At 39.1% G+C, this 15,246-nt stretch overlaps 1 protein-coding gene across 3 annotated transcripts in view; it reads left to right on the top strand.

Moving 5' to 3' along the window:
• slc6a8 (solute carrier family 6 member 8) overlaps positions 1-9,302 on the top strand; it is a 35,010-nt gene extending 25,708 nt beyond the window's left edge. For 2 of the 3 annotated variants that reach the window (XM_037772686.1, XM_037772685.1), the window contains 6 exons: positions 2,924-3,036; positions 4,202-4,339; positions 5,318-5,420; positions 6,456-6,556; positions 7,046-7,216; positions 8,126-9,302. In XM_037772686.1, the coding sequence (XP_037628614.1) occupies positions 2,924-3,036; positions 4,202-4,339; positions 5,318-5,420; positions 6,456-6,556; positions 7,046-7,216; positions 8,126-8,260 (761 nt within the window). In that variant the 3' untranslated portion in view covers positions 8,261-9,302. Of the gene's footprint in view, positions 1-2,923; positions 3,037-4,201; positions 4,340-5,317; positions 5,421-6,455; positions 6,557-6,694; positions 6,865-7,045; positions 7,217-8,125 lie in introns of those variants that run through there. The other variant, XR_005207257.1, reaches the window with a different exon arrangement.
• Positions 9,303-15,246: the final 5,944 nt, after the last annotated feature.

The raw sequence follows: 15,246 nt of genomic DNA, 5'->3' as shown, positions 1-15,246 counted from the left end.
AAGAAACAAACATCCAAAACAGTCAGATTACAATAAAAGGTGCATCAGTGTGTTGAAGACAGGACAGACGTTCATACTTAGAGTTATTAGTCACTTTATAAGATGATAATATGTCTGAGTTTATAAGTTAATGCAGCTTGTGTTCACCACAGACCTTATTTCAGCCATCTAACTACAAACCCATTGACTTCTAGACGAGGGAACAGGAAGTGATAAAATGCTGTCTCATTACTGAAATACTGAACATGTTTAATATTTATGATATGAAATCGGAGCGGCCAGGATGGACTTCTGAGCCGAACGGGGATGTAAAAAAACACTCTGAACATACCTCACACCACAGGAATATCTGGACTAATATCTTTAGTCAGTACGGGGGAATCATGCCCAAAATCAGCTTGATTCTCGTGTTGTGTGAACTCGAGAATCTGTGATGATTTGCAACTTTTCCTGCAACAAAACATTCAGGAGAGCTGCTGAAGTCCTGAAGAATTCACATTTCTGATCTTGTTTTACAAGAAAATAACCTTCGACCCTCTGAAAGGGGGGGCATTCTGCATAAAAGAATACTTTTACTTTGGGTACTTTAAGTACATTTTACTGGTAATACTTCTGTGCTTTTACTCAAATCGACTTTTACTAGTAATACTGTGATGTTGCTTCTTTAGACTTTAACCAGTCAGAAGAAACAGCTTCACTTCCTGCAGTCAGTTTACTTGAACAATGAAGGCCTGAATGTTTGACTCAGTGCAGGTTTCAGTCTGTGTGTGTGTGTGTGTGTGTGTAGTTCTATGTGTGTATTGTCAGCCAACTGTACGTTTATTAATAGCTTTGAAGCACATGACGTGACATCACAAACCCCAGTTATATTTAGTCTCTCCACAGAAGGCGTCACGCTGCAGCGCTCTGACCGCCGCAGTGTGGATTCATCTTTTCATTGTGTTAATATCCTCCACCTCATTCATTCATTCATTCATTCATTCATTCACTCACCATGATAGTGAGCTATTGACAATCAGACTGCTGAAGCGCACGGCTCTGTTTTGAATAATATAGCACCAGTCACCTCTGACTGATGGTGTACGTCACACATTCAGGGTCTCATCTTACACGCGGCGTACAGCGTAACTGTCATTGTTAGTTTCAGACCGACATAGTTGTCATTTTCACACCCAGCGACCACGTTGTGCGAGTAGAAAATGTACTTGCGCCCATGAGTGTGTTGGTGTTAAAATGTAAATGTGCTCAGGCGCATTGTTGGCGCATTGCCAATCTTGAGACAGCAGAAAAGCCTGGTCTAAGGTCTGGCGCAGCATTTCAAGGGCGCATTATTATTCTAATAGTAAGATGCGTCTTCTTCTCTTATAGGCAGGTTCATAAAATGCGTCCACTCTGCTTGTTACACACACACAGAGACGCAGCAGCTCTCCTCCTCCTCAGTTCAACAGTGTCGGCACTACAACAAGGCTTTAATTGATGTTCAGGAAAACACTAAAATTCAGAATATAATGAATATAATGAAGTAAGGCTCTTAAGCATTCTGTATTGATCAACCTGAAGCGCTCTCTCAGTGCTCCTCGCCGTGACCAGAGAGATCACAGTGGTCACACACATACACACACACACACCTCATCCCCCTTTGTGCGAATGCAGACATAGGCTACTACAAAGTTTGCGGCTCTCTCCGCACGTTACGCACCCCCTCTCCGGCAGCGCCCGGCTGTACGCCCGTGCATAAAGCATCTCCGGAGGATTCCGCTCAGACGGTCCGAGCCCCCCGGTGCGTTGCATCGGAAAGTAATACAGTTTTCATTATTTATCAATACATGCTTATCATATTTATCTAGTGCTTATTATCATATAATTAATTTAACCTGCACCGTCTAAAGGTTAGGTTATCGGTCATTTGCTCAGATGCAGTCAGAGACTGGGAGACGGCGGAGGCAGAGTGTCCACATGGGACCACATACATCTGCTCGTACACTTTCACTTAGTGAACGAACAGATCCGTTTCATCAGCAGAAAACGGCTTCTCCAATTTGCTGAATCTTCCTTTTTAAATAGCAATGCGCCCGGTGCAGACGCAGCTGGCTCTTAAAGGGAGATGACACTCTGATTGGTTTAAAACACACCTATGATTAATTAACAGACTAAATACAACCCCTTTGCGCATTACTTTGTGCCCAGATTATGCCCCGCTTAACTGGCAAAAGTAGAGTTGGACACGCCCTAAATACACTTTAGACCATGCGCTGTAGATTGTAAAAATAGGTCTCTAAGTGTGTGTGTAAATAAAGAGGAAGCAGCGTGAGGACATGAATCTTTTTATTTTAATCTCTTTGCAAAAAGAACAAAAGCAAATCCAATTTACTCTGACATGTTTACAATGGTTTAAAGTATTAGCATCACTGTGTGTGCGTGTGTGTGTATATGTGTGTGTGTGTGTGTGTGTGTGTATGTGTGCGTGCGCAGTATTAACTGACGGATTATTTAAGCCCTTTCACCTCATGACATGTGACTCATGACTTTATTTCCGAAGCACAGAATGAACCTTGGATAGAGTCGTGCTGTAAATGAGCGTAATGCACCTTTAATCTGACAGTTTGAACTTGAGGAAACGTGTCGCTCAGTACATTTGATTTGCTTAAAGGTGGAGCTGACCACAGCTGACTGGATGACCCACCTGTCAATCAAGACGGACACCTCTTTAAAGACTTAAAGGGCCAGTCCGTAAAGTTTTAACCTGTTCAGGGAAATTTACATTGTGAAGCCAGAAAGGTTGTGACCCTCTGTTTTAATGAAACGGTGATTCTGGTGATCAAAAGGAGTAAAATTAACAGGTTAATAATAGGTATAAAATAAAGCTTGACGAGTGTTGTAGTTTATTAAGCATCTAACGTGTGTGTGTGTGCGTGTGCTTCAGGTCCAGGTCTGGCCTTCATTGCGTATCCGAAGGCGGTCAGTCTGATGCCGGTGGCTCCTCTCTGGGCGGCGCTCTTCTTCTTCATGCTGCTGCTGCTCGGACTGGACAGTCAGGTGATCAATATTTCACATTCCTGCTCATCATATTCACCGTATAGATTGATCTCCTTTCTTCCACTCAAGTCAGTTTATTATTTTTCACATTATCATCATGTGGTGATGCAGTTTGAGAGCCTCTCCCTGGTGGTGCGTTCAATGAAGCTCAGATGAAGCTTAACATGGACGAGATGTGTTGTCAGAAAATTAAAGCCAGGAGACATAATCACCATCACGGACAGCATGAAAACAATAACGTGAATTTAAACGTTGCAGCAGACTCTCAAATCCCACTTGGAACGCTGTCCGCTGCATTATAATGAAATTATAATGTCACTTAATGTTGACTATGATCATCTATCTATTAGTACTCATTATTTACTTATTGTATTTGCCCACATATATTTATGGAGGACCACAAAAGTCACGCAAATAGTAATAAAGCATAAATATAAATAGCCATTAATAAATTTGTTCACAATATAAATGGACTAAATTACAAAGTAATTCATTATTTGACATTTTAATGGGCACTAAAAATAATTATTTTTATTTCATATAAAAAAGGGCTTTACAAAAACGCCATAAAACACTCAAAAAATTCATCATTTAAAAATACATGAATTAATTCTAAATAATGGAATTTAAATTTGAAAATGCAGTTTAAAAAAAGAAGTAAATAATTGGATTAATATTTCATTTTATAAATTCTTTTTATAAATCTTTTATTTTTATTGCCCATTAAAATGTCAAATAATTAATTACTTTGTAATTTGGTCCATTTATTTATAGATTATTAAATCAATTTGTAAACAAATTTATTAATGGCTATTTTTATTGTACAATTAGTCATTAATCAATTAAATGCCTTATTATTATTTACATGACTCTTGTGGTCCTTCGTATATATTTGCATAAATATGTGAACTATTCATTTATGTAGTCTATTTTAACGTATATAGCTTTAAAAATTAAATTCTCTTATTTTCTTGACTATTTTATTTTATTTATTGTATTAAAATAATAATATATATATATTTTTTGGTTAATTAATCTGTCTCTTGTGCTGTTGTGACGTAACATGGGGATCAATAAAATCTTATATATGTACAGTAAGTTCCCAGTGTTTGTGTTGTGCAGACAGACTAGTTGTTAATCTGTCTTTGTCTCTGTGTGTCTCCAGTTTGTCGGGGTGGAGGGTTTCGTTACTGGAATCCTGGATGTGTTTCCTGGCAAGCAGAACTTTCGCTACAGAAGGGAGATCTCTGTGGCGATATGCTGTTTACTGTGCTTCATTATTGACCTCTCCATGGTGACGCAGGTCAGTTACACACTGCCTGTTTCTTCTTAAATGTAAAAATACTATTTAGGAAACTGTTTTTCTTTGTTCATAACTGCTGGCAGCAACAAAAGTGACGAGAGAGATGGAGCTTCTGACTGAACTTAAAGGGCGGGTCCATCTGCGTTTTTTAAAAATGTAAACGTCCACTCAGCCGTTAGCAGAAGGCAGTGACGTAGCTAATCAATAAGGTTATGAATGATGTGAACGCTAGCACTAACAGAGTCAATGTTAGCTGTGCTAAGTTTGGAAATAACTGAAAGGGTTAGTTCAGATTTTTTTGAAGTGGGGTTGTATATATACTCCCGTGTTCTGAGAGGTAAAATTACTGTCTTCAAAGCCACCAGACTCCATTCACAAAACCAGTAATTTTACCTCTCAGAACACGGGGAGTTGCTGGTCTGCCGCTGCATCGATCGGTTAGTTTGTTTGTTTGTGTTATTGTGTGACTTTCAGATCTGAACTAACGTGGCATCCGCATCGGTACATTGCTTAGCTTCCTGCCGGTACTCCTGTCTGCTTCTCCAAACTGGGAGCACAACGACCGCCATCTAAGTTACTGTATGTAACGTTAATACACTGACTATAAGGATGTATATATACTGTACATGTAGCAGCGTCATCATGCAGAAACCTACGTCAAGTCAAGGTTTAGAAGGCTTGAAAGGAAAATAGCATTTTGACGCGAAAACATACTTTAACCAAAATGTGTATGTCCCATAATACATAAGGAACACCACTGGGAAGCTACAGAATGATATAAACACCTCAAAGAACAATGGTCTCATTAAATATTTAAAAGAAGAGAAAAGAAGAAACTCTTCACACTTTAGCTGATAATTAAGTTTAATTTTGGGTTAAACTGTTGCAATAAATGAAACACTTTATCTTATTAAACACTGAGTTGTGTCTCTCTCTCTCTGTCTCTCTCTCTCTCTCTCTCTCTCTCTCTCTCTGCAGGGAGGGATGTACGTCTTCCAATTGTTTGACTACTATTCGGCCAGTGGAATGACTCTGTTGTGGCAAGCATTCTGGGAATGCATAGTAGTTGCCTGGGTTTACGGTATGACACACAAACACACACACACACACACACAGTGTAGTATACTGTTTCACAGCAAAGTATTGGCATACTGTGTCTGATCTTAAAATAGGTGTGTGAATAGTTATATGATGTTACAGTGAAGGTCACAGTTCAGTCTGTTTAAGTATAATTTCTCATAGTGCAAAATTGTATGTGTCAGGAGTTTTCATAGGAACGCATTTCATAAAAATGTCAGTGCAGTATTTGATATAATATATATATATTCACATAGATTGAAAAACATCAACAAATTCATAGTATAGTATGTCGAAACAAAAAAAACACATACTATACTATGACTTTTTTTAGACAAAATGTACTATGACTTTTTTCGACAAACTATATTATGACTTTTTTTTTTAACTTTTTTTGACATGCTATACTATAACTTTTTTTCGAATTACTACACTATGACTTTTTCGACATACTATACTATGACTTTTTTCGACTTTTTTTCGACATACTATAACTTTTTCTTCAACTCTTTTCGACATACAATACTATGACTTTTTTTTGACAAACTATACTATGACTTTTTGTTTTACTTTTTTTGATATATTTTAGTCTGACTTTTTTTTACACGACTTTTTTCAACTTTTTTTGACATACTGAACTAAGACTTTTTTTCGACTATTTTCGACAAACTATACTATGACTTTTTTTTTTTTACTTTTTTTGACATGCTATACTATAACTTTTTTTCGAATTACTACACTATGACTTTTTCGACATACTATACTATGACTTTTTTCAACTTTTTTTGACATACTGAACTAAGACTTTTTTTAGACTATTTTCGACATACTATACTATGACTTTTTTTTCAATTTTTTTCGACCTAATGTACTATGGCTTTTTATTTTGTTTCTTTCGACATACTATACTATGACTTTTTTTGACATATTATACTATGACTTTTTTTTTTCAAAAAAAGTGGTTATATGTTAAAGTCTTCATGTGAGAACATACTGTATGTAACAGTGAAGGATAAAGTGTTGTGTGTCTTCGTTGCAGGTGCTGACCGCTTCATGGATGATGTAGCTCGTATGATTGGCTACCGGCCTTTCCCCTGGATGAAGTGGTGCTGGTCCTTTATAACTCCATGTGTCTGCATGGTAAGACTGAGCAACACCGCCCTGTTGGAAAAAAAACAACAACATAACATTGTTAACATAAGTACTTTTGTTTACATACTAATACAGTAATACCCTCAAGTGTAGATGCAGTATTATTCATTATCTATACTATACTAGTAGAGCCGCTGCTCCTTCATGTTGAACGGAGCCAGTTGAGGTTTCCTGGGTACGACCAGCTGGTTGGAAACCCCGGGGTCGACCCAGAACACGCTGGAGAGAGATTATAATATCTCATCTGGCCTGGGAACGCCTCGGGATCCCCCAGGAGGGGCTGGAAAACGTTGCTGGTGAGAGGGACGTCTGGAATACCTTGCTTTGATAAAAAAAAAACTACAAATACAATACTAGATTCAAATATGAGACTAATCCTATATTAGGGTTTGTCTGGGGAAAACATATTTTTAACTATTATGTCTTAACAAAAACAGTCCTGTTTCCTGCTTGACGCTCCCCTCCTCTCCTCTACAGGGCATCTTCCTGTTCCACCTGGTGAACTACAAGGCGCTGACCTACAACAATACGTATGTGTACCCGTGGTGGGGCGAGGTGATAGGCTGGTGTATGGCTCTGTCCTCCATGCTCTGCATCCCCGTCAGCGTCCTCTACAAACTTTTCAGCGCCAAGGGAACCTTCAAAGAGGTCAGCGCTCACTCACACTGTAACAAACACAAGCAGTTATGATATTGCATTAATATTGGGTCAATTTTCTTTACATGCTAGAAAGTTCATTTATGGCTGGAGTCACGTATAAATCTGTCTAAAATCTGAGGCTGCCCATCTGCTGTTAGTACTGCAGTTAAAGTACTAATACCACACTGTAAAAATACTCTGTTAAAGTAAAAGTACGAATACCACACTATATTTTATACACAATACATATCAATACCTGGTGCAACCCATTCCAGGTCTATACATGTTTTTCACTAATAAATGTGAGAGTTTCTGTGGTGGAATGTAATTAAGTACATTTACTCAAGTACTCTACTTGAGTACTATTTTAAGATACTAGTACTTTATTTGAGTATTTCCATTCTCTTCTACTCACTACATCTCAGAGGGAAATATTGTACTTTTTACTGCACTACATTTATTTAATAACTTTAGTTACTTTACAGATTCAGATCATTAAAACAAAATACTAATACTAATACTAATAAATGATGATATATTATTATAGATTAAACTACCAGCAGGATATAAAGTTGTTAAAGTGATGAACACATTAATGCAACAATAATTATAATACAATAATATTATATATATTAATGGGCATGATGGGTACCTTTTACTTTTTTTACACTAAATATATTTTGATGCTGATACTTTTGTACTTTTTAAACAAAATCCAATGTAGGACTTTTACTTGTAACAGAGTATTTATACACTGTGGTATTAGTACTTTTATTTAAAGGGAGAGTTGTGTAAAAGAAGTGAAAGTAAAAGATCAGATTACTTGTTCCACCTCTGCACTGATCTGTGGATGCGTTACTCTTTAACCAATCGGAACAACATGTAAACGTCACATCTCTCTGTGTCTGTGTGCTGCAGCGCTGGGCTCACCTGACCACTCCTGTGTGGGGGGCCCATCACCTGGAGTACATGGCCCCCGACATCAAGGCCCTGACCTTGCTGTCCCCCGGCACCGACGAAAACAAGGTCATCATCTTTGAGAGCGTCATGTAGAGGCTGGACTCCACCAATCACAGCGCTCCATCTCCATCCAGACACCTCAGAGTGACCACCGGTCGGTTGCCTCTGGTATCAACTCTTCAGCACTTCCAAAACGTCAGCAGCCACCAAAGCTACCAACATGTTTCACACCTGTAAAAGAATAAAGGAATGAAGCGGCTCCTCCAGGAGGGTTTTTATAATCACAGCAACAACGAAATAAACTAAACTAAATGAAACCAGCAGATCACTGGCTTCTTTAAGGCTTTAAAAGTCTTCCATTCCTCCGGCTCTCAATATGGAAATTGTAAATAATACTCTCTTGGACTATTTAAAGGATCAAATGCTAATTTTCCACAAAAACCTGGAGGGGCTGAAGAAGAAGAAGAAGAAGAAGAAGAAGAAGAAGAAGAGGGTCGGGGAGATTTTCACTGTGTTCAAAAACAAAACGCTGCTGAACGTCGGGCTTCCTCCATGTTGGATGAAGCGTATCAATGCAAACACACACCTTATAGACGGCCATCACACACACACATACACACATTTCATCATCACAGGGACTTGGTGCTCAAGTCTAAACTTCCCGTGCTGTGTGTGTGTGTGTAATGGCTGATTATTAAGACAGAGTTGTAGACAGACTGACCCCGAGAGAATGACCAGAGGTCATTTGCGTCGTAACAGGAAACATAGCAAACCGCTCTGCTCTTCAGTCCTGTGGTCAAAATGAAGGAGGTAAGAAAAGATGATTGGTGGCTTCCCATCAATGAGGAGGAAGTAGATCCTCCAATTTAGTTGTCAAGACACTTGTAATAGAAAAAGTTTCCATGCTGACGAGGGATGGGAATCGAAAAGTGGTTCCAAATTGAGACTTTCTTGACTTGCAAAACTATCTTTTAAATTGACAAACATCATATGTGTGAAATGTCTCTCTTGCCGTTGACTACTGTTCATATTTTTTCCGAAATAAGGTCCCATGGTGGTCCACCCGAAGGGGCGGGACTTTGCCGCCTCTCTATAAAGGAATCGATAAAGAATCGGGCCGATGAGCAGAATTAGAAGAATTAAAAAAAAGAAGGTATCAATAAAATCCTATCCCTACGTCCGAGTGTCTTTTGCAAAGTTGCGGGAGTTCTGCGATCTTTTTCTTACAACCCGACTGAATGTTTGGCAGCAGGACTGAGGTGCGAAAGACGACGAGTTCCTGTTACAGAGCAAACTGCGGTCCATGAACTCACCATGCTGCCAGGAAGCCGGACTGATCTCAGTGGGTCCTGAATGCATCATCAGTCCTTCCTGATGTCTTCACTTCCTGTGACACTCTGATTGTTGTCGATCTAGAACCCGATCAGGACTGAAGTCGTCCCGATGTGGTTCGTTTGGTTCGACGTATCGGCGCAGCTCGTTTCCGTCCAGCTCTGAAGCTAAATAACTGTGAATCACCAGCTCCTACAACTGACCCCAGAACAGTCCTGACTCCTGAGCAGCGTGAGGTTCTCTGACCGCCGACCTCCGGTCGGTTTTCAACAGTCTCGCCGAGGTTCGATAGATCCGATATTAGAAGGAACGATCCAGTGAGAATTCAGTCATTTTAAGTAGATTTTTACATCCGGGTTTCTTATTCACTCTCTGACTCTGTGAAGGTGAAAACAAATTCAACTTACTTGTTGCCTCCTGAAGCTTTCGACCACGACTCCTGGGCTTCCTCAGCGAAAACCTGCTTCACCCTTCAGGCTCAAGCCAAGTTTGTAGTTTTCTCTGAATGCAAATAAACCAAAATACAACGGTTGGCTAAACAGTCTCAACTCAAAATTGGCAGATTAATAAAAAGAATCATTACTCGTAGCAAAGACTGGATTAATGAAAGCAGTTCAGTTTGGACATTATTTGGTTAATTGAAAAGCTGAAGTACTAAATCTTTATTCACCTCAGAACAGGTCAATCCCGCCGTGGTCGCGTACGTCATCAGATAAAGTACCTGACATTTTCTGCGGCTCCGCCTCCCGTCAGTCACATCCAGCCAATCACAGGCTCCCCCAGTACAGTAATGAAAGACTGAACCCACACTGGATCTGACCTTTAACCTCTTCATGTTCAGTATCTGACCTCCTCGTGAGGGGAGAATCCGGTCCAAAGGTCGGGCTTCGGCTGAAGTGCCAAACGGAGCGGTACTGATCCTAGACCAGGGCTCCAGGCTGCCAATATCAACCTGTTCACTCGTCTTCTTCTTCTCTGCCATCAGTTCATCGTTAACGCTGAGGTCCTCCCACCTAACATCACGCTCTCCTCCTCAACAGCTGATAGTCTCACGCTCTCAGTTTTATACCAGAAAAACTGTAAAACTCTAAGAACTGGTTTCCTGGGTTGGTCTAAGTGTCTTTTAATGAAACTGAACGACAGACCTGAACTCAGTTATTATGCAGCAATACGGACGACAAAGATGAAGTTGCAAAAATCTTTGATCAGCCTTTTTTTTTTTTTTACTTTTCTGTCCAAGAAGAGAGATTCTGTTCAGACCAAGAGTGAAGCGAATTTTCCACGCAGTGCGATTACATACAAAGTCAATGCAAATAGGCAAATAGACGCGAATTCACACCGGGCGACGCGCATGGAGTGAATTACGTGACGCAAATATGCAAATCTATTTGCGGGAGTTGAAATATTTCAACTGTAGCGAGAAATTCTCGTAACGCTGTGTCATGAAACTCTATCAGCGTTGAGATTCTCCTCCTGTCGTCACTGATGTTGAATCAGAAATGGAGGAAATAAATCTTGTATCTGTCTGAGGTCACCCAGAGCTACGATAGTACATCACATCTGTATGAACCACAGACTGTCTGTGGTAGAAACAACAACGTCGCTGCCGTATTTATGCCTAGATGACTTTATGTTGAGTGTTGATGGAGTAGCTGCATAGCCTGCCACGGATCGATCAGAACTCCATTCAGAAAAGAAGCATTTTAACAGTTGTTTGCTTGTCGTCTTGCAGTCAGACCTGACAAAGCATGAATTCAGACCTTTTACAAATCAACATCATTATGGAGTTATTTCGGCATCCTTTTGATCCGTTTATTGCAATTAAATCACAGCATAATCTGTTTATTTTGGGTTTATACCACTGTAGCGACATGTGGCTTGCTAGATACAGTCAGTACAGCACTGTTTGTGAATACAGCTCGCCGCCGGGTGACGTTATGAACCCACACACGATGCGTTTGCGTTTTTTGACACATCTGGGACTTCCACAACACTTACAAAGCAGCAAAAGAAAAGTTGTTGGTATCTATGGAGACAAACCCCTTCTCCTCTGTGGCGCGTCTAGAGCAAATGAACACAAATGATACCGGCGGTCCAACTCGCGCGAGTAAAGCAAGGCAAAAATTCACTTCGCTCTTGGTGTGAATGCAGCATTAATATTTAAAAAAGAATAATTGGCTAAACACCCATAAATAGATATTTTCCAGTAAGTAAGATATTTGTTAGCAGCCTGACAAATGGCTGATTTTAGTTTGAAGAAGAAGAAGAATCCGTATTTACCTGCCGTCAGCTGGTGGAGAGATGAGAGCCGGAGGACTCAGCCTGATGCCAAGCGTTGCCTTACGTCGTTGTCTTAACTCTAGAGCCCGTACGAGCCAAACGCAGAGCCCGACAGGACGGCTCTGGTTTCTATCCCACCATTCGGCAGTCTGCGGGGGCGTGTCTACAACTCTGTCTCCTAGCAACCACCCACCATCCACCTGTCATGGATGAAACACATTGATCAGAATGTAAAATATACTAAAACATACATTTGCACATTGTTGTGAAATAATGTTGCTTTTAAAAAGAATCGTGTTTTGTTTTACATATTGTAAAATGAATCAGAGATTTATTTTGTGGAGGCTTTTATTTTGCTGACAGTATGACAGATCTATATATATATTGAATATCTTTGTGCGTTATCTATATTTGATGCAGTATGTAATTGTGATGATGACGATTTCTGGCTGACTGTTCACGTTTTAGCAGGCGAACACGAGCGACGACGCGCCGCCGGCTTCGACCAACTCAAGCTTCAGGCTACCTCACTCCTCATTCAGACTTTCAAAATAAACTTCTGTTAGCTTTTTATGCAAATGTCTTGTCGGCGGCGGCCGGCAGGAGAGGATTCTGGGAAGTGTTTCTGGAAACATTTCCCTCCTCGGCCTGTTCCATGTTGCTGCTTTAAAGGTTCTCCAACACCAATGAAAATATAATAATCTGAAGATCAAATTTATGCTGTGAATTTAAAAACTGGCAGTAATCTCTTTGAAAACTTTATGATGTTTTATTGGACTTCAAAGTGTCACATTTTTGTGCCTCTATTAATTTAAACTGTATTATATTGACCTACGTTGGTGTTGTGAGAACTTTAAATGGTGTCTGACCGGCTAATGTGAACAAGCAGCGAGGGGCGGGGCTTTTATTTTGGCGGTTTGCTGCGATGCAGTGATGTTGAGGCTTTGTGTGGCTCTGAACACACCACGAAAGGGAATTCTATTTTTTTTCTTTACTTTTTTTGATTTCTAAGATTTTCGAAGTGCTTAAAGTGTTTGAAGAGTTTTAGATTTAGATGATTTATTTTTTTTCTGAATATCAGTGTTTCGTCCTCAGACCCCCCACGGCTCACATTATTATTATTATTATTATTATTATGATCATTATTATCATTATTTCAAAGCAGAAAGAACAATTTAATCTGCCTGTCTCATCTCATAGAATTAATTTTAACATATTCTACATGATGGCAGATGGTGAAATAAATCTTATCTTATTTTTATTTTAATTTGAAGGCTGAATAACTGTCGACTGTGACTTTAAAATAATCAGAAGGTTGTCATAGTAACAGTATGCAGTAGCACAGCTACCTCAATAAGATACCTGCAGTAAAACTACCAACACTACAAAGATCAACACGTAGCAGAAAATAATAACTTCGTGTCCCAGCAGTCAGTGGGAGCGTCCAGACACCAATCACACCCGGAGACTGATGGTGCCTTCAAATGAAACTCGTTTTTACAACATGGGAAGTCGTGTACAAGATATACATTGCGTTCAAGTGGTTAAGTCGTGAGAACGCCGCTGCTAAGCAACGGCAATATTAACGTTACTGTCAGCTTCTAGAAGCCACAGCGGCAAGCTAGCTAGTGGGTAACATAATGCAGTAAATGCGGCCTCAGACATATTCAAAAATTACCAAGAAAAACAAAACTCGACTAAAATTAACCTCCATGGCCTCCGCCATTTCTGACAAGGTCAACAAACACATCACAACTCGTGAACTCTGAGCTTTCAGAAACTTTCCACTTAGAAGGTCGTGAATACGACAAGAGGGGGGCGTTCATATGGACTCTTTTTGTAAACACGGTAAACACGACCCCATTTGAAGGCACCATGAAGAACACCTTGATACCATATATGGTAAACCAGTTAATTTCAATTAAAGTCTAAACATGAATATCTTTCCAACTCTACAGTCCAGTAAAATATTACTGATTGCACCTTTAAAAAAAATATCTGATTATTTTCTGTCTTTGAAATGAATCTGTTGGACTGAAAACATCAGTTTCAATCATTGTAGATTGAGAACTAAAGATGATATTAAATTAAAACATCAGCCTAATTAACGATGAAATGAGTGGAGCTGATGTTGATTGGCCGGTCTGGATTTAAAGTGACGGCATACAGAGATTATTACTGATGATTAAAACTAGAGGGATTAGGGATCGAATGTTGTTGTAGAGGTCCAGTGCCACTGATAACCCATATTTCACTAATCAAACTAACTATTTTATAGAAACATTAACTCAAAATGACATTTCGAAGTCTTTTATTTTTTAAATTAAAGTTGTATCACTATTGTTTTGTTTGTTTTTTAACCGTCTCATTTCTGGACTGGAGCCTGGTGGGTCGGAGGGGGGAAATAATATAAACATCTGCAATTTAAGACAAAAGAAAATGAAAATGCACATTACCGAAATCTGACGTTGCTTCATGTCATTTTGTCTTTGTGCTCTTCTGCCAAAAAAAAATCCTCGTTGTGACAGAATCTTTGATCCAAAACTGGAAACCAACCGAGCTGCATGGAGACAGAACAGGAAGTCAGATTTAATTAACTAAATAAAACAGGTGTGCTGTATGCCAATGATTAAGGTGATCAATAAGGGTTTTTTAACAGATTAGAGACACACTGATGTGGGATATAATACATTTTGAATAAAATATTATCTAATGTCTTTTTCAGGCAAGTTACATGTTTGCAAAAGATATTTTTGTGAACACGATAACTTAAAGGATATTTTCTTTATAATGTAACTTGTTGTGAAAGTAGAAAAATTACAAAATTGAATCACAACTATAAACATAAAACATAATAAAGTGATTTAGTGTTTCTCCTCTCAGAGCTTTCAAACAGGGTGGCACACTTTACAGACAATGTTATCGGACATTTATATTAATAAATAATTCAGGTGTCTGGATCTAAAACTCTAGAAGAGTCTGTCTGTTCGTCCTCGGCAGGTTTTGATAATCGATTCTGTCCAACAAACTTCACCGTCAGCTGGTTTCCGTCAGAGAGCGCCTGTTTTCCCCCAAAAAAACCCTGCTGTTCTCAGACCAGCACAGTGGATTTCACTCACAGCTTTTAAAAGTAATTCAAATGTATTATTTCAGCTTCATTTTTACTGTAGATGATTATTGTTTTATAGATTTTTTTTTTTTTTTTTTAAATATTGTCACTGATTTTTATAGCCAAAAACATTGCCAAAGTGTTTTTTAACCTCCAAAAATAAAAAAATGAACAAATATGGAAGTTTAAAGGGAAAAAAGATGATTTTTGTTTCTGTTTTGTTTCTTATGATCACGAGGAAGTTATTAAAGGTTGTTCTCGACACAACAGGCCGGTTTTTACGATATTGCTGGTGCTCCAGAAAATCTTTGATCGTGATATTAAATAACTTTCTCACCTTTGCGTTTTTTGGGAGGTC

This window comes from Sebastes umbrosus, chromosome 6, assembly GCF_015220745.1.
Source record: "Sebastes umbrosus isolate fSebUmb1 chromosome 6, fSebUmb1.pri, whole genome shotgun sequence".
Lineage (NCBI taxonomy): Eukaryota > Metazoa > Chordata > Actinopteri > Perciformes > Sebastidae > Sebastes > Sebastes umbrosus.
Note: the sequence above shows the minus strand (reverse complement) of the source record. Positions and strands in the feature narration are given on the sequence as shown.